Raw genomic sequence first — 20,213 nt, forward strand, 5'->3', positions numbered from 1 at the left:
ATTGAAAATGGGGGACCCCGATGTAAACAAGACGAAAGTCTTTCTCTGGTCTGCATCGCCTTAAGATGTACAGTATTGTACGTACCCATTCTGCAATCAATCAATCAACATTTCTGGTATTTTGAGCTCATGGGAGAGAGGGGGGGACGGACGAGGGGGTAAAGGCAAGGGAGCGCATGAATTAATGTTGATTAGAGTCTCTTGACAGCTACAACCATAGATATATGGCTACAACCACGACTTACGTCACCTAATCAACGGCTCTAATCAACATTGATTAATTGTACCCCCACCCCCGCGCTCTTTCCCCCTCCCCCTCGCGAGCTCCATGTAACGCGGAAGTGTCGTGGTCTATATCCGCACACGAGCTCCATGTAACGCGGAAGTGCAGTGGTCTATCTATCCAACACACGAGCTCCATGTAACGCGGAAGTGTAGTGGTCTATATCCGCACACGAGCTCCATGTAACGCGGAAGTGCAGTGGTTTTCTATCCAACAAAGAACAAACCCCGGGCCGCGTGTTTCCTTGGAGATCAGTTGAATTGTGCGGGTCTCTACATTTTTTACTGCAGGCCTATCATTTTGTTTCGCGCGCCTTCGCTTCCGTAAATAGTAAATATAATAACCTCCTCGTCTTCCAACGCGGTGCACGTAAGTAGAGTGATCTAAAGATAATAATAACAATGTAAACAATGTACCCTGACTAATTGGCGGTGGCAAAATGCTAACTAGGCGACGTGCTGAAGGCAAAACACGTCAATTAGTTGGTTACGTTACTTCAGCCCGCGACAAAGATGGTTGTCTATAGTGGTCACGTTAAAGGCTTATTTAATAATAATAATAATAATAATAATAATAGGCCAATTTGTCGGGATCTAAGAATTAAGACAAAGCCTAATCATTTACCTGATATGTTGTAAATTCGTAAGAGCATCTGAGCCTATATTGGCAAGAACCTTTCTGTGTTTCTTACACACTGGAATGTTTCTGATTCTGATTCACTATGAATTGAAAATGGGGGACCCTGATGTAAACAAGACAAACGTCTTTCTCTGGTCTGCACTACAGTATTGAGCCGTACTGCTTTGTACCCATTCTGCAATCTGTTAAATAAAGTGTTCATTCATTCATGTTGTGTGTGTGGTCCCATCTGGTCCCAGGATGCCCAAGTCAAAGGACGTGTTGACCTCCACTTCAGGCAGTGACTCGGACAGCGAGGTTGACACCAAGGTATAGTATTATATATATTCTGCGCTAGTCATAATCGTATATATTATTACTATATACTGTAAAACATCTAAATATCTGATTCTGTTCTACTTGGCTATTTGCGTATTCTTCGTACTAATGTTTTTTTGCACTCTAAATCTAATGCCATATTATTTTAATTGCGTAATTTAACTTGCTTTTTTTTGGGTCAACGGTTCTGTCTCGTTTTGATGACATGAAGGTGCTCTATGGATATTTTTTATCATAATGCACACACACCTCTGCAGGCTAAAAAGAAGAAGGCAGCCTCCCCGTCCCCAGAGAGACCAGCCAAGAAGCAAAAGGGAGGCGAGAGTGGCTCCAAGCCCGGAGGCTCTTCTAAAGGAGAGAAAGGAGATAAAGGAGATAAAGGAGACAGCAAGAAAGACAACAACATGTTCCAGGTGAGGACAGGAGCCCAAGTTTAGCGCTGGGACAGATTGTGTGAGTGTGGATGAGCAGGGCGTACTGAAAAATACAACTTTATACATGCATCTAATTAGCACGGTTACTACAATATATATATATACTTACCGTATATACAGTATATATCCACATCTGTATGTACATACCTGCATATAATCCTTTTTACATATCTGTAGATACTATATCTATATCTGTACATATCCCGTACCTACTCTTACTAGTTACGCTGCTCGCCAGTATGACTTACTACCATAGTGTCTTTATACCTGTATCACTGTACATATTAATACTACAACTCTGTACATACATCTGATTAGCACTATTACTCAGTAGTACTCATTTATATATTTTATACCCAGTTTAATCACCTGACACATTGTATATGACTATTGCACTTTACTTTTTTTTGTGACCAACTTTTTATTTTGTCTTTTTTTTAAAACAAGTTCAGAGGAAGGACATTCACATCAGCATTTCATATTAATTCACACAGTGGCATACAAAGTGTCTTTTCAGTATATATTGTCCGTCAGTATATTCATATACTGTGTAGCCTGCCTGTTGCAGTTGTGACAGTCTTTTCCTCCGTTCTGGCGGTCCTGTGGCTGCGAGACAGCCCAGGTCGCTTCTTAACCCCACTCCCAGCCCCCCGGGTTTGCATAGACATTTTAGGAGAGGGGGAAACCTTGATGCATACATGTATAGGATACTCTTAATTAGAAAAGAAATCATAATTGTTTGTTAGATAACCAAGTAATAGGGAAAAATACAATACAATTTAGAAACAACCACAACAAATTATAGCAGTAAACAGAAAAGGAAAAGATAAATGGAAAAGATAAATGGAAACAACAGCAACCTGATTTTTGTTCATTCTCTGGTGTCAAGGTACAAGTGTTCAACCTAGTGGAGTACTGATTTTACCTTCTGTTACTACTATTGCACTTTACTGTTACATTTGCACTCTGGTTGGATGTCAAACTTATTTTCCTTGTACTGTACTTGTGCTGTATAATGACGATACATTTTAATCTAATCCCAGTCAACCTTCCCCAGATAAGGCTTTAAAGACCCAGTACAATGAAAATCATGTTTTTCAATCTTGTTGCATTGTTTAACAGAAGGCATGCCAATGTAAATGTACCCAACATGTTACAGCCACGAGTATTGTGGAAATACAACGAATCCAATTGAGAAACGAATGGTGGGGGAAAATATCGATACGTAGTAGTATCACGATACTGTATCGATACAGGGACGCCAAGTATCGATATTTATTTATTAAAAAAAAAAAAAAAAAATTTTGTATATATATATTTTTTTACAAGGAAGTTGCATTGTTCATTTCAATACCTGTAATAGTACAGTAGTCCACACACGCACACACGTTGTGCAATATGACTGTAATACAAACAGTTCAGTTTGTCAGGTACATGCAACACAGATTACAGTGTTGACATCTGTCTGCTTGAGAAAATACCATGTTCTGCAATAAAAATGATTGAAGTGAGATGAACAGACTGAACTTTATTTAATTAGATAAAACATGTTGACAAAGTTTTACTTTGCAGTTGAAAAAGTAATTAAGCGCAATATATCACTATTAATATCGCAATACTCAGCATATTGCAATATATTTAGTATCGCAACACTATCGTATCGTGACTCAAGTATCGTGATAGTATCGTACCGTGAGGCCTCTGGTGATTTCCACCCCTAGAAACTATCCTCCTGGTTGTTGTCGTCATAATTGGACCATTTAAGATAAGATAAGATATTCCTTTATTGAACCCCTTCGGGAAATTCAGGCATCATAGCAGCATGGGGGAGGGGGAGCGTCTATACTTTTACCAACCCAGTTCTGCGATCTGATTGGCCACTGATGTTTCTGGTCATGTGACATGTGCGCCAATCGCGTGACGCCTGTTTCTGCGGCTATTTCCGCCTCGAACAGCCTGCAAACTACCTAACGTCTAGTTTATCACTGGTTAAGCTTAGGCGACTCTTTCGAAGTTGGTTAAGGTTAGAGTTTGGAATCAGGGCTGGTGTTCAATCGCCCTGCTCTAAGACAAACTCTAACCATAACCAACTTCGAAAGAGTGCCTAAGCTTAACCGGTGATAGAAACAGGCGTCACACGATTGGCGCAGATGTCACATGACCAGAAACTTCAGTGGCCAATCAGATTGCAGAATGCAACGCAGAACTGGAAATGGGGTTGGTAAAAGTAATGACGCGGAGGGGGAGGCACAGGTACATGATCTTGACTAGCTCATCGTAGAGGGGGTGGGAGGGATTCTCCAGGATAGGAGCCAAGCTTCCTTCTCATCTCCCTCTCTGCCACCACCTCTAGTCTGACCAGCTCGACTCCCACCACGGAGCCAGCCTTCCTCACCAGCTTGTTCAGTTTGTTGGTGTCCCTCGAGTTGATGTAGCCCCCCCCCCCCCCCCCAGCATGGCACAGCATAGAAGAGGAAGCTGGCCACTACAGACTGGTAGAACGGCTGCAGCAGTCTATTGCACACATTGAAAGACTTATGTCTCCTCAGGAAGAACATCCCTTCTGTAGAGGGCCTCTGTGTTGTCCGACCAGTCCAGTTTATTGTTTAGGTGTACCCCAAGGAACTTATTCTCCACCACCTCCACCTCATCCCCTCGGATGGTGATGGGAGTCGGGGGGGGGGGGGCTCTTCTTGCCCCTCCGGAAGTCCACCACCAGCTCCTTGGTTTTACTGATGTTGAGTTGGAGGTGGTTGCTGTCGCTCCACCCCCACAAAGCTCTCCACCAGGGCTCTATACTACTCCTCATCGTCGTCGGTGATGTAGCTTACGATGGAGGAGTCGTCAGAGAACTTCTGCAAGTGGCACCTGCTCGAGTTGTGGTAGAAGTCAGAGGTGTAGAGGGTGAAAAGGAAGGGTGACAGGCAGCACACACCTCCTGAACACCTCCCTGATTTGCCCATGATCAGTTAGTCAGTCAGTTGTCAGTAGTTGCAAAATATATCAGTTTGCTAGTCCACAAAAAAGTAATGAGTTTGCTACAATTTAATACATTTTAGTGGTTCAAAAACATCCACAGCAAGCTGTGTCAATTTATTTGTCACCTGCTAGCACAGGTTAGCCAATGATAATAGTTAACCGGTCATACTGGTCCCGTTGGTTCATGTATTATGATGCTAACTTGACATTTCCTTTCAATGAACAGAGGGCCACGCCCCCTCAACATACTGAGAGTTGGCTGTGCTCAGAGAGGGTGCACTAAAACATAACAAATCAAATGGTACACCTGAAGCTGAAAAATTACACTCCTGGTGATATTAACATTCCACCATAAAGGGCGCCCCATAGTGCCTCGCACACCTACGCGGCCGCCCCGGGTTCGCCTCCCGCTCCCGGGCTGATTTGTTGCATGTCCTCCCCCACATCTTCTCCCGTTCTCCCTCTCCTCTGTCGGTCTTGTATGGCCATGAAAAAGCTGTAAAAATGCTAAAATAAATCTTAAAAAACATTTATGCACATGTATTGGGACTGCCCACCAGTTAAGGCATTTTGGAAAGATGTGTCCCAACAATTATCAATACTCGTATCTTGGAATATACCTGTACACCCCTCGGTATTACTATTGAATGATGTTTTTGAGTTTGCAGTGAATCCACAACTAAAGAGATTGGTTTTATCGGGTATCACAGTAGCTAAAAAACTGATCGCATCACGTTGGTTTCAACCGGAAAAAATGTGCCGAAAAGTGTGGTTTCTTACATATCTCGATGTGATATATCAAGAAATATCTACAGCAAGAATTCTGGGTCTCAATTAATCCAAAATGTCAATGTGGGTAGAAGTGGTGGAGAGAATAAAAGCTAGCTTATAATGGTAGTGTCTGGTTAGGAGTGAGGGATAATGGAGGTACTATCCAAGAGGGGGTCCGGGAGGGGGGGGTTCGAGCTGGAGCATATGTGTGTAGGGTATTAGAAAATAGGTATTAGGGGTATATTCTATACTAACATTTATATAATTGTAATTTCGCTGGATATACACTGTATACGGTTAAAATGTTATTATAGACTATTTTTGTTTTATCTTGTTTCTGTACTTGCATGTATTTTAACCACCTTTACTGAAAGTTTCATTATGCATTGTGTGTTGAGTACTGACTTTTAATAATTTTTGTTTTGCAATAATAAAAAAAATATAAAAAAACCCTCAACATACTGAGAGTTGGCTGTGCTCAGAGAGGGTGCACTAAAACATAACAAATCAAATGGTACACCTGAAGCTGAAAAATTACACTCCTGGTGATATTAAAGGGCGCCCCATAGTGCCTCGCACACCTACGCGGCCGCCCCGGGTTCGCCTCCCGCTCCCGGGCTGATTTGTTGCATGTCCTCCCCCACATCTTCTCCCGTTCTCCCTCTCCTCTGTCGGTCTTGTATGGCCATGAAAAAGCTGTAAAAATGCTAAAATAAATTGTAAAAAAAAAAAAAACATTCCACAATAAGCTGTTTCTGACTGAATTAACGTCATTGTACTGGTTCTTTAAAAACAAGACTGACAACTGCGTAAGCGGCCAGCAATCGGTGTATAAAACGGATTTAGTAAGAAATTAAGTGATAAGAAATCGGCTAGTGTCCTAGCTATATCAAGCATGTTTAGCCAGTTAACATAGATTAGCAAACTAACCATCTAATCTAGTAGCAGTGATAAACTAAAAGATTGTACTCGGTAGAATACAGAGATCTCCACCAGGCAGCAAGCCTACGTAAAGGTAGCCATATTCTGGAAGCGAGAGAATATTGTGCACCTTTTTACTTACGATGCGCCAATCAATTTCCTAAGAAAAAAACGACTTCCAATATTTGTTCAAAAGGAACAACATGTGTACATTGTCCAATCTCTTTTCATTGCTGCGCAAGCTAAACTGTGAGTACTCGCTCTCCTCCTCTGTCTCGCAGTGTGCAGTATAGGCTACAGTAGATGACAAACACCCTTTTAAAACAAAGTGTCCCTAGTCGTGTTTCAAGACAAATATGCCTCTTGCAAATGAACAAGTACCACAGGCAGTGAATGTCAATGTATTTTATATATATATATATATATATATATATATATATATTTTAATGGCTAAAGTACAACAACTAGACAATTAAATCAAGTCAAGGGTTTCTTTATTAATCCCCTTGGGGAGATTCAAGTGTCATAGTAGCACGGGGTGTGTTACAGGCAGAATGGGCAATAATAGAACAAAGAGCAAAGTAAAACTGGTGATAGTGATGATAATAATAACAGTAGTGGACACTAGGGCGGCTACGTGGCGTAGTGGGCAAGGCGCTCGCCACGAATGCGGAGACGCTGGGCTCGCCTGTTCGAGCCCAGCGCTCCACATTGCTTTCAGTTTAGCTGGTCGTTCATACTAATACACATTGGCCGTATTAGGGGGTGGGAAACTGATGGGTGGGGATCGGGCGTTGTGGACAGAGACTCCTACAGGTCGGTTGGTGCGCCTGCGCAGTAGAATCAGGAAGTGTCGGGGGCAGCGTGAGCCTCCCACGCGTTACTCCTCGCCACTGAGAGATCGAGCTGCGCAGGTGAAAAGATGCGACTGCTGTTACCTCAAGTACCGGAGGGGACTTGTGCTATGTATGACTTAGTCCACATTGCAGCCGGCTTGTGGGAGGCAAGAAACAGCGTTCGTGACAGGGGAGGGTTGAAATGGATGTTACGAAATTGGGATGGGAGAAAATATAGAAAATGGGAGAAAAAGTGGATAAAAAAAAAAACAGTAAGTGCCAGGATTCAATCATGATATGATGGCATATACATGGTCCAAACCGTAGTAACACACTGCACCAGAGTCCGTGCAGTGTTTATTATTAAGAGTCGGATATTCCTAACCGTTCTCAAGTCGTTAGCTCTCCAGCAATTGGCAGCAGTACGTGCTCCACGCTTGTGGAGCCTGATGGCTGCTGGCATGAAGGACTGGCCCGAGGCGGTTTGTGGTGTGGTCGTGGGGGGATAAGTCTATGGCTGAACATGCTCCTCATCCTGCCTAGCTCCTCATAGAGGGGTTGGGAGCGGTTTTCCAATATAGCGTCCAGCTTTTTCCTCGTCGTCCTCTCGGCCACCACCTCTAGTTTGACAAGTTGGACTCCCAATACACGTTCTGTACATACTGTACGTTTGGTGCAGCCATGTGTTGGAGCTGAGGGGTTGTTCCCCTGGTTGCAGGCTTTCAAGGTATGACTGAAGCAAGAGAACTATGCCTTGTTGATACATAGATGGTGTTTCTCTCTGCGGGATGAGGGGGGGTGACGGGGGGTGTAACCGTAGCAATGGCTGTTGAGGCCTGGCTGGGCATCGGCCTGACTGGGCGAGCTGATTAACAGTTAGAGAGGAGGGGAGAGGGAGGGAGGGAGGGTGGAGGGAGAGAGAGAGAGAAGCTTAAATATACTAGCTGATGCATCATCTAGCTATATCGGGTCAGAATTAGTGGATTGGAGAAGCAGATAAATTGCTGTTAATGTAACTGATTACTCTCATTAACCATTTCACTATCGCACTACCAAATGGTTAACCCTTTCACTGTGACAATACAGAAGGTTAACACTTTCACTACCACACTACAGAACCGTCTGTAGTGTGGTAGTGAAAGGGTTAACCTTCTGTAGCGTGGTAGTGAAAGGGTTAAAGTCACAACGTGAGTGAAGGAGGGAGATAGAGAGGGAATCAATTACCTGAATTTGCTGCACGTTATCAGTGGGAGAGGCACTTCACTTCCCAGAGCCTCTTCAGGTCACTTGGCAGCACTGTGTTGACATTAGGGCGGTGATGTGCTTGATTCTAGTGGATGTGCTGTGATCGGCATTGTTCACATACTTGCCTGTGTATTTTGCGTGTACCTGGAGCTGGAGGATTCAATCATTTCGGAGAGCGTGCACAGTCACCGCTCCAAAGGAACGCAAGATGCGCAGCTCCACCATGTTGCACACATGAAGGTGTGTTTTAAAAACAAGTATACCAAGGTAAATGGTAAATGGCTGCATTTATATAGCGCTTGCACTTTGTTCTATGTTCCATTATTATTACAACCTATCCTGCCTGTAATACAGGAACACTTGGAGGAACACGTGACTTGATATAACTATAACAAAATATATAACTTTCCCCTGCAGATTAAGTACTGTTAAGGGTTATTGACATTTCGAACGAAATCTGTCCATTCTGGCATGACAAAGTAGATGGAGTCATCTATTTTGCTAGCAGCTCGTTTGATGTGCTTCTAAATCATTATTCCACATCCTGTTACCAAAATTTACGTGAGAATGTGGATGGAGGTCAAATATTTACAACTAGTTATAGTTATACATTTTGAGTGCGGACACAAATATAATATATAATATATATAATCACTTTATGAAGCCATATAAAAGGAAATGAATTGGCCATACTAACATTCCACGACACACTTGGTATTACTAGCTGTTAATGGAGGATTCTGATTATATAAAAAGTTTGCAGTACTTGGAGCACATTCTCTTTTTACTTTGGATTCATTTAAAAAAAAATTATCTACTTTTTCCTCCCCATTTTTCTATTTTTCTCCCGTCCCCAATTTCGCATTGTCCAATTCTACCCTCCCCTGTCTCGAACGTTGTTAGGCCATGCCTCCCACAAGCCGGCTGCAATGTGGACGAAGCCTTGCATCACGTGTCCCCTCCGGTACTCGAGGAGGCAGCCGTCGCATCTTTTCACCTGCACAGCGCGATCTCTCAGCGGCGAGGGTCTGCGTGGGAGGGACACGCCGCCCTGGTCGCTTCCTGATTCTACTGCGCAGGCGCACCAACCGACCTGTAGGAGTCGCTGACCACAATGTCCGATCCCCACCCACCAGCTTCCCACCTCCTAATACTGCCAATTGTATTAGTATGAACGACCAGCCAAGCTGGTAGCAACGCCGAGAGCTGGGCTCGAACCCAGCATCTCCTGCGTTGGTGGCGAGCGCCTTGCCCACTGCGCCACCTAGCCGCCTACTTTGGATTCATTTGAACTTAATTTTGGGAAAAAGTGATGGCCCTAAAACCAGCTAACAAAAAGGAAGGCCTTTCAGACAAAAAAGCAAATACTGTTAACAGAGTTAACCTAGAGTTAAGTATAATTCTGGCAACACAAAGCGGACATTTGCGAGACATTGCTGGTAGAAGACATATACCCCTCCTGTTAAACAAAACCCAGCTGAAAATGTGACTAGAGGACACATTCAGAATAAAAAGAAACATTTCACATTGCGTGCCGCCGGTTCAGCCTGAATTCCTTGAAAACAGCCCATTTCTTTTAACACTGTTGCTTAAAAAGTCCTTGAAATTCAAATCAACCATTCGCATTGAAAGTGTTGTTCATCCATGATCAAATTGTTCTGAATCAAGAAATATAATTTTTTTTTATCTAAAGTGTAACTAATTGTCGACGTTGTGAGACCATGTAAGATTTCTTCTGGCTTGTGAGGCTACTCCACTGCAGCTGGCAAACACTGTTAACTCAATCACTTGTATTACACTGCCGCCTGGTGGAGATAAAAGTAATACGTAATTCCAAGTGGGCGCACTGGTGGTCACCTCTCCTGGTAGCGCCGGGCCGGGCGGGGTTGGCACTGGTGGTCACCTCTCCTGGTAGCGCCGGGCCGGGCGGGGTTGGCACTGGTGGTCACCTCTCCTGGTAGTGCCAGGCCGGGTGGAGTTAGCACTCGATTAGCTACAGGATGTGTCCTGTAAAGGTCTTGAATCACCAAAACCACGAGAGGTCCTTGCTCATGGAGTCATGATTGTGCACCAAAAATATTAGTCTAATCTGCCCTGTAGTTTGCGAGATTTGCTGCGCACAGGAAAACACACACACACAGACACACACACACACACACAAAACAAATGCATGATCTCCAGGCTGCCACCCACACCTATTTCTGGGGCCTGAACAGAGAAGCAGCAAAGGTTTTAATTATTACTTAAATTATAATTATTTGTACACATCTGCCGATTAAAAATGTTGTCCAACATTTTGTGAAGAGAAGAGAAGGCTAGCCTATGTTACCCGCTGCTTCTGCTCATGCCGTAAAAATAACAACAAACAATGGGCTTAGTGTTAATTCAGTCGGCGCCAGAGGTTGCTGCTTACCGTGTGGTAAGAAGGCCACGCTTTAAAGAATAGGGGTACCATGGCGGTGTTTGCAGGGCTCAAACTATATTTTATATCATAGCAATGGATATAAAACTATTGCCCATTTGACATCGAGTATCTATTGTTCAATTTGTGAAAAAGAAAAAAAGATTTCATCCATACATTCCCGTTTTATAACGTGGTGAATATGAGTATAGTTTTAGAGTAATCCTGTCTAATCCCAGGAAACGACGCTATGCAGCGTTTAGTGCATTTCACTCAAAACCGTGCTGTTTCTCGCCTGTATCATCAATCAATCTGAAATCAACGCTATATTATCGGTATTATGTTTCATCATGAATGATGCATGAAAGGGTGGGGGGGGGGGGGTTCCATGCTTTGAGCGCCACCAACGGAATACGTTACACACATGCGGTCGGATTGCTGTGAATGGATTCTTGGACTTGACTAGGATGTACTCCAAAAAGAATATTCCAATTATCTGATCGCCATTCCAAGTATTGATGTCGATCGTGTTGCCAACATAATCTCCACCAAAGAACGTGAACCGGGAGTGCTTGATTCTCCTCAATCGTGGATCGTACAGTAGCGGTGGGGAAATGCTATATAGTCCCCTCAAAGCAGATCACTCCTTTGGGTGCTGGGTTAGGTAATAATCACAATAAAGAGAATAGAACCCACACACTCGTATGTTCCAGAATAAACTTCTAATTTATAATGTTTCTTCAGGTCCATGAGGAGTAGACGCTGGAAACACGGTCAATGAAACGTTTATTCTAGACTAGAGTATATGATAATGCAAGTTATATTCTCTTAACAAAAAATTAAATACAACTTAATTTCTCACTCGAATAATATTCCTAAATGAGACTATATTTTCACTAGCACAGTGCCTAACTTCGGTCTAAAGATTCAGCACCATGGACCGGTCTGCTCAAAATAATTTATTTGGGGATGACTCAACAAACAAATGCAATGACGAAAGATAGACAAACAAAGGATGCAATGTGTCATGAAAATACTAATTAAGAAAGATATACATTACGAAATGCAATACGAAATAAACAAAATACAAATAGTGAAAAATACTGTTATGTTTAACAGGGTTCGCACAAGGTCCTTGAAGTGCTTAAAGTGCTTGAAAAAAAAATCCAGGCCTGGAATTCCTTGAAAACAGGTGCTTAAAAAGTCATTCGCATTGGTTGTTTTGTTCATCCATGATCAAATTGTTCTGAATCAGGGCGGCTGGGTGGCGCAGCGGAGATTGCGCTCGTCACCAATGCGAGAGACTCCGGTCTCGAATCCAGTTGTCAGCATTGCCTCCGACTTGGGCCAGCCGTCATACTAACTCGTTTGGCTGAGTTAGCGGGAGGGAAGTTGATGGGTGGTAATCTGGCGTGGTGGACAGCGACTCCTACAGGTCAGGTCTGGGCGCCTGCACAGCAAAAGACAGGAAGTGGTGAAGGCAGCGTGACCTCCCACGCGTTACACTTCACCAATGAGAGTCCGCTCTGCCAGGTGAAAAGAGAGCCGCTGGCTGTCTCTGCATGTGTCGGAGGAAGCATGTGGTAGACCTCAGGGCTCCCTAGACCGACCAGTAGGGGGCAAATGCGCACAACGACCAGGTAGGGGAGGAGGGAATTGGCACGACGACTAAATTGGGATGGGAGGAAAAAGTACAGAAAAATCAGGAGGAGAAAAAGAGGATTAAAAAAAAATTGTTCTGAATCAAGAAATCGATTTCTGACGAGTCGCTGTCTCGCGCGCTCCAACTGCTTTTCCTCATTTCTTCATGTGTGATGCTCTAGCTGGCAAGCAGGCCAAGAAGATGCTTAAAAAAACAGCATTTAAAATAGTGCTTGGAAAAGTACTTAAAAGTCCTTGAATTTCATTTAGCAATGTCTGTTGGAACTCTGGTTTAAGAGCTTCCCTCTCCCTCATTCCGGGTCTATTTTCATCCCTTCCTCTCCCTGGTTCCTCTCCCTTGCCTGGTGTTTTGGCGTGGCGTGGCAGTGGCACTCTGGCCAGCCTCCCCTGATGACCCATCTGGTGCAGGCCTCTCTCTCACACCTAACCACTGCATTGGTTAATGTTAATGAGCGGTTATCTATTCGTCTCGTCACCTAGCAATGGCCGTCTCTCTTTCTCTCTCTCTCTCTCGTGTCTACTGAACATGTCTCCTCTTTGAGGCGCATTACTAAGCGACGGCAGCAGCTCGTCACCCCTGACCCAAAGAGACCTACCGCATTACTAGCACTCTGCAAGAATGCCGACACTGAGCTCTGTGCCTTATCTATTATGGTTTCGCTATCTCTCACAGGCCCTGAGCTTCTACAGAGAATGGAGTGAAATGTCTGTCTAAATACCGATTTAGTCAGAGGCTAAACCCCACTTTGCCTTAATTAAAAGGTGTTATGGCACTATAGTTATATAATACCTAAACTGTCCTGATCAATGAAAAACACCCAAGTCCTTCACTTCCCTGTTGTGTAAGCCAATGGCAGTGGTGAATCTGCAGAAAATAATTGTTCCATCAAGACAAGAATGACTTGGAACCCACATGTCAAAAAGACTGGTCTGGTATTTTAAGTCAGTTTTTGACTATGTTCTGGCAAACCAGTTAATCTATGAGATAAGATATATGTAGGATACTCTTGTGTGTGTTGGTTGTTACATTTAATTTAATTTCAAACCTTTATTTCAACTCGTAAGACATTGAGATGATTACCCTCATTTACAGCGACGACAAGCTTACAAAACAAGACATAGTTTATCAGCGATTTCATACATTATGGGCACAATAAATCTGAACAAAGTCCAGAAGTTTCAAGGAAAACTCCAACACTTTGGGAAATTAGCTTATTTAACATCTTCCCTGGAGTTAGACAAGAAGATACATACCTTTTTTGTCTCTGCATGCATTATGCTTAGGGAACGCCCGCACCGTTAGCGTAGCTTAGCCTCATCACTGGAAGTGGGTCAGACTTTTACCCTGAAGTTCCCTACAGTCACGAAATACACTCCAAATACAACTCCAAAATGTTCCTGTAAACATGTTGTGACCTGTGTATTTACCACGTGGAGAAATAAAAAATAATTGAATTCGACATTTACATTTTCTAAGCAAATATACTCTGACATTTATTTTGCCGAACCACTCCTCTCTGGGCGCAGTGATTTCATGCAACGCAGTGCTACTTTCTAACGCTAACGCCAGTGTTTGTTTACATTTTCATTTCATTCAAAGGATCTGAACCGATAGAAGTTTATGGATACCATGACTGTGGTAAGTTTTAATTTATGTTTTTAGATGGAAGGCTGTATTCCATCTGTCTAACATTAGCGAATATTGTGAGATTGATGAATAGGACATAACATTGCTGGACTTTCGACCTAGTTAGCCCCTTTCGTGACTGCGATGCACGGCTACAGGGTTTGGGCGAGTGAATCCACACTCGTGGTATTATTATAACTCATTTATTGTGTAACGCTAGCCCCTTAAAACATACCACAGTCATGGTATCCATAAACTTCAATCGGTTCGGATCCTTTGAATGAAATGAAAATGTAAACAAACACTGGCGTTAGAAAATAGCACTGCGTTGCGTGAAATCACTGCGCCCAGAGAGGAGTGGTTAGGCAAAAAAGAATTCTGAGTATATTTGCTTAGAAAACGTAAATGTCGAATTCAATTATTTTTTATTTCTCCACGTGGGAAATACACAGGTCACAACATGTTTACAGGAACGTTTTGGAGTTGTATTTGGAGTGTATTTCGTGACCGTAGGGGACTGTAGGGAACTTCAGGGTAAAAATCTGACCCACTTCCAGTGATGAAGCTAAGCTACGCTAACGGTGCGGCCGTTCCCTAAGCCTAATAATGCAGAGAGACAAAAAAGGTATGTATCTTCTTGTCTAACTCCAGGGAAGATGTTAAATAAGCTAATTTCCCAAAATGTTGGAGTTTTCCTTAAGAGTTATGCATGCCTATATATCACATCACATCATTTGCTTGTTTCTATTGCAGATTGGGAGGATGCGGTACGTGAGTGTGCGTGATTTCAAGGGTAAATGTCTGATTGATATCCGCGAATACTGGATCGACGACGGGGGAGAGATGAAGCCAGGGAGGAAAGGTGAGTTATGGAGTCCTGACTATTTAGTCTATAGTCACAGAATTACAATACTGAATACAATAATATAAGGCCAAAGGCTAGCCATATTACTATATGCATAGTATTTATTTCCTCTCGTATTTTCATATTCAGATAACACTATCACATGAAAACAAGGAAGTTCGTCCTTACCTGATAAAACATTTAATTTCATTGAATTTCATTTCAAACATTTATTTAAACTCATAAGACACTGGGGTTACCCTCATTTACAGCAACAACAAGCTTACAAAACATAGTTAATCAGCAATTCCATACATATAGGCACAATAAATCGGAATAAATAAGAAAATAAAAAAAATAATACGAAATCAGCTTCGACAGTTACAAGTCGACACACTGTGGTCGGAGATCATACTTTTAAATGCAGCAAAAGAAGGAAGAACCTTCAGGTTCAGAGTCAGTCGGAGGGCGTTCCAGGTGTTGGAAGCATCAAAGGAAGTTCAGAGCAAACTGGAGGAACCCTAAGAACCAACCAGTCATTTGAACGTGTAGAATAGGTTCCAAGATTCCATTTCAACAGTGTTGTGAAGTAAGAGGGAAGTTTACCAATAAGGGGTTTAAAAATAAACAAATACCAATGATAGTTAGACCTTTCAACCAGAGAAGACCATCCAACCTTTTCATAAAGGACACAGTGGTGTGTATCATATATATAATAAAGAACACAGTGGTGGGTATCATATCTTTCATAAAGGACACAGTGGTGGGTATCATATCTGTCATAAAGGACACAGTGGTGGGTATCGTATCTGTCATAAAGGACACAGTGGTGGGTATCATACCTGTCACCAGTAATAAATCTGAGGGCAGAATGATGGACCAGAGGTTTAAGAGTTGAAGCTGCAGCATGTCTATAAATCACATCACCGTAGTCCAAAACTGATAAGAAAACAGCTTTGACAATCCTCTTTCTACTAATCACAGGAAACCTGGATCTATTTTTGTACAGGAAGCCAATTTTCTGTCGCAGCTTGAGAACTTAAAGGAAAACCTCATCGAGCCACAAGCCATGATATTTATACTCTGACTCTCAATGTTAGAACCGCTTACGGTAGATATATGTACTTCATCATAATCGACATTTCTGGATCTGGAGAACAGCGTGAATTTAGTTTTACTAGCATTGAGGACTAATTTAAGATTGATAACAGCTTCCTGAAGAACATGAAAAGAAAGCTGCAAGTTTTCAGGGTTGCAAGCAGGGAGGCGCTTTGCCTGAAAATGAGAGCAGCCTTCATCAACTTCATCTGTCTCGGGTCTTTGAGCAACTCATGGATTCATTCAAACCTTTATTTATTCTCAAAGACAATTGAGGTCACCCTCATTTTCAACGTCGTCGAGACTTTACAGACATTTCAATGCACACATTTCTACAATATAACAATAATAAATATTATCTTTATATTACTTTTTTTCACACATGGACCGCAGTCCAGAGTGCCCCACAGCAATTAGTATAAAATGAACATGGGCATAAAATCAGCACACAATTGACAGAATAAAAAACGATGCATACATTTCAGACATGGTATAATAATAGGTATAAAAGACAATAAAAGTAGTGCAATGTAAACGTGCAGACTTAAGAATAGGCATAAAATAAGTACAATGTCACTCGAAGGCATGTGAACCCCCCCTCCCACCACCAGATCCCCAATCCAAGACACACGTCATGACCGAAGGAAAACACAAACGGCCTCAGTAGATCCGTGGTGAGAAAATATCCGTTGTAGTTGATGAAACCGCTGATTACCAAGACGTCAGTATTGTGACAAAGACACAGGCTGCGATTGTGATGGCGAGTAGGGACTTTTGAGCCCTGACTGACTACTAGAAGACAGCTTCTATTGTTTGCATGCTGGTGCTAGCAAATAGCTATTGTGGCCATGTGTCTATTGTGTTGAACTCTGACCCTTCAACTGGCAGGGTCACAGTCGGAGAGAACCAGATGCAAAAGTCCTGTATACAGTCATTTAGGGCCACTTTGTGGCAACAGATGCACATCATTAATTCAGCACACTTGCTGGTTTCTGAGGCATCGATACTGTGGAAAAAGATGATTTAAAGGGGATTGGGGAACTATCTTATAAATGGCCTTTTCCAGTGTTTAGCATTATTTTCTAGCTATGTGGACTTATATTAATAGGATCTATGTCTCTAATTCTCAATTTGGCGCATTCTTCCAATTCTCATCTCACAATATTGTCCCTCACTCAAGTAAAATTTTGCGTATCTGTGACGTCAGAGGTTTCTCATCTGCATAATAATGCCCGTCTTGTCTATGCTTGTAGCCAACTGCCAGCCACCTCTCTCTCTCTCTCTGTCACTCAAATCACATTCTCGTCTTTCACCTCGGCTCTGCGTATCAAAACGGCTTAAGATTTTGAGCTAAAAAAAATGCTGTTTTTGAGTACTTGATTAAAAATACAAAACAATGAATTTCTTTGGGAAAAAAAACCTTACAGATGTGTTTCATAAACTCACAGGAATTGTGTAAAACTGCCCAAATAGTGAAAGAAATAGTATTTCAAATATTCAGAATCTATGTGTTTTTGACAACACTAGCTAGAATATAAACCTCATTTGGGGTAAGAGCTTTCACAAACATGGTGTACATGGAATGTATGTGGATTATTTAAATGGTGGAACTCGCCAGAGCTCCAGATACGATATCACAATACTTAAATTCATTAATATTGCAATCCCTAATGATCTAATTGTAATATTCTCAACAAGGTATTAGAATATTAAAATATATGTAAATAATACTTATGAGTAAAAGCCATGAATGATCAAGCCATGATCAAGCACTCAAGTTGAATAATAATACAGAATGTCCTAAAATGACTTCACTTGACTTATTATGATCTTTCATTCAAAAACGTTGAAATAGTACCGTGAAAAATATCACGATACTAGCCACCACGTATCAATACAATATCGTAGGTTAAAGTCTCACAATACTAAACCATATGGATACCCCCCCCCACACACACACACACCTAGTATGGAGCATCATGATATACACAACCCAAGTCTGTGTTTTGTTTCTGATGCATCAGGAATCTCCTTGAACCCGGAGCAGTGGAGCCAATTGAAGACCCAGGTCTCCGACATCGATGAGGCCATCGGTAGAATTTAGAGGAACAGGGAGCGCTGGGCTGGAGATCAGTACTTGTTAGGGTTACTCCTGCCCCCCACTCTCTCTCTCTCTCTCTCTCTCTCTCTCTCTCTCTCTCTCTCTCTCTCTCTCTCTCTCTCTCTCCTCTTCCTCCTTACATTCACTAAAGAGAGGGTGAAAGAGGGAATGAAAATGTCCACCAAGTAGGCTAGTTTCTGTCCGTCCAGTTCAACAGCACTAAGGTAGTTTTAAAGACAGGAAAGCAGGCATTTTAGACTGTTGACATTTTAAACACTGTTTTTGGTAAATGTTTTTAAAGGTCCCATATTGTGGAAAAACACACTTTTTCAGTGCTTGCGCAGTACATACATTTGGGTCTCTGATGGACCTACTAACCGATCTTCTCTCATCAAGTCAGATTTTGCACCCAGCCCGTATTCATCAACTGTGCCTTTAAATGAGTCATTTGGAATGACGTCTTTATGTGATGTCGCATGGAAAAGCTCATTGCAGTAGTGCGTGGTCCTTGACTCGTGTGCGCATGTGAAAAACTTGTACAAAATGGCGGCATGCTTTTCTATCTAAAGGTGAAACTAAAATATGTCTCTGACAACATTTTTAGAGGCAAGTTTCATATGATATTGCTGGATCTTGAGTCCTATTTGATTTGCAGTGCCTCGTTTGACAGTTTGATCAGAATTCAGTGCGATTGCGAACCACTCCTCGCGCACAGTTCCGAAGCGCAATGTGCAGTTCTTGACTCGTGCGTGTGTGAAAAACGCATGTGTACAAAACAGCGGCTTGCTTGTAAACTTGCTCTTTTCTACCTAATGTTGAAAAATATGTTTTTGACGACAAGTTTGATGTGATATTGCTGGATCTTGAGTCATATTTGATCCGCAACACCTAATTTGACAGTTTGATCTATATTTTGTTCAATTGTGCATCGTTGGGGAGCAGGACCATCTTATTTTCATTTAAAGGTACAGACACAGAAACGGCCTGTTGTGAACAGGGACTGAACAGAGGGGTATGGAGGCATGCTAGATAATCTGAGCTCGAAACACAAAAATGCCATTACCTGCAATGCCCCTGTATTGTTGTGTATTTGACAAATAAAGCACTTGTACTGGAATTGAGCAATCTGAAGCAAAACATAATCCGAAGCAAAACTTAATCTGAAGCAAAAAATATCAGACATGTTTAGGGGACATCAAAGACTACAATATGGGACCTTTTTAAGGGATGTTTTTTTAAGGCAACATTGTGTATATTTTTAGATGTTTTTTTTCTTCTTGTGTTCAGAACCCAATGTACATCTTAGGTAGTGATGTGTGTGCGTGCTTTCACGTGCACTTATGTCCATGAGAGAATGTGGGAGTTTCATTGGGTTTGTTGTAATAAAATATCAATAACAAAGCCACTTAACGGGATTAATGTGTTTACTTTGTTCTCTCGTCATGATTTCAAGTTTCAACTATCTTTACTGGGGCCCCCCCACGCAATCAAACGCAACCCTGTGAAGTGCTTTATAACACGGACATGTAGAACGGTCTCAAAGCATAGTCCTTCCAAGTTTAAGTATATATAAATCTTTATTTGTCATCAGATTAACACACACACACATGGGATGGGCGACCCACAGGAACACACACACACTGACGAAATGTTCTCTGCACCTCCCATCCCGTCGTCCTTCCCCCCAAGGGTGGCCGGGAGCAGACAAGGGCTGCGGCGAGCGCCGCGCCCGGGGACCAATCCAAGTGCTCCTGTCCGTCTTCGTCAGGGACGCGACAGCGTTAGCGATCTGTTGTGCATGTTTTTCCATGGGGTTTATTTTATCGGGAGGGGAAACCCTTGCGAGCACGGGGAGAACATGCAAACTCCACACAGAAAGGCCCGGGAGATACCCCACCTGGGTACCTGGCAACCTGGTCCCCAAGAGGGAATCGAACCCACGACCTTCTAGATGTGTCACTCCCACATCAAATCCGTCACCAAGTCTGCCTTCTACCACAAAAACATCTCCCGTCTCCGACCCTCACTCTCGGATTCTGTGGCTGAGACCCTGA

The 20,213-nt window shown here is 42.5% G+C and overlaps 1 protein-coding gene across 2 annotated transcripts; it reads left to right on the forward strand.

The window, feature by feature from the left end:
* Positions 1-510: 510 nt before the first annotated feature.
* LOC311236641 (activated RNA polymerase II transcriptional coactivator p15-like) lies at positions 511-19,564 on the forward strand. 2 transcript variants are annotated; one of them, XR_014620233.1, is made up of 6 exons: positions 511-652; positions 1,162-1,231; positions 1,498-1,653; positions 14,870-14,978; positions 18,083-18,220; positions 18,251-19,564. XR_014620233.1 is itself a non-coding variant. In XM_084324347.1 (5 exons), exons 2-5 carry the CDS (start codon positions 1,163-1,165, stop codon positions 18,160-18,162), a joined length of 414 nt encoding a protein of 137 aa, XP_084180473.1. In that variant the 5' UTR covers positions 511-652; position 1,162; the 3' UTR covers positions 18,163-19,564. The 2 variants fall into 2 exon arrangements, 1 of the variants encoding a protein (XP_084180473.1); XM_084324347.1 differs by having other exon boundaries at positions 18,083-19,564.
* The last annotated feature ends 649 nt before the right edge of the window (positions 19,565-20,213 follow it).

This window comes from Notolepis coatsorum, assembly GCF_963971535.1.
Source record: "Notolepis coatsorum genome assembly, chromosome: 11".
Lineage (NCBI taxonomy): Eukaryota > Metazoa > Chordata > Actinopteri > Aulopiformes > Paralepididae > Notolepis > Notolepis coatsorum.

What these genes read in the sequence shown, in the direction of transcription:
- LOC311236641 (XM_084324347.1), top strand. Translation starts at nt 1,163, where the DNA reads ATGCCCAAGTCAAAGGACGTGTTGACCTCCACTTCAGGCAGTGACTCG. An exon ending in AAGACAACAACATGTTCCAG is followed by an intron (nt 1,654 to 14,869) that starts GTGAGGACAGGA and finishes TTTCTATTGCAG; the next exon opens with ATTGGGAGGATGCGGTACGT. An exon ending in GATGAAGCCAGGGAGGAAAG is followed by an intron (nt 14,979 to 18,082) that starts GTGAGTTATGGA and finishes CTGATGCATCAG; the next exon opens with GAATCTCCTTGAACCCGGAG.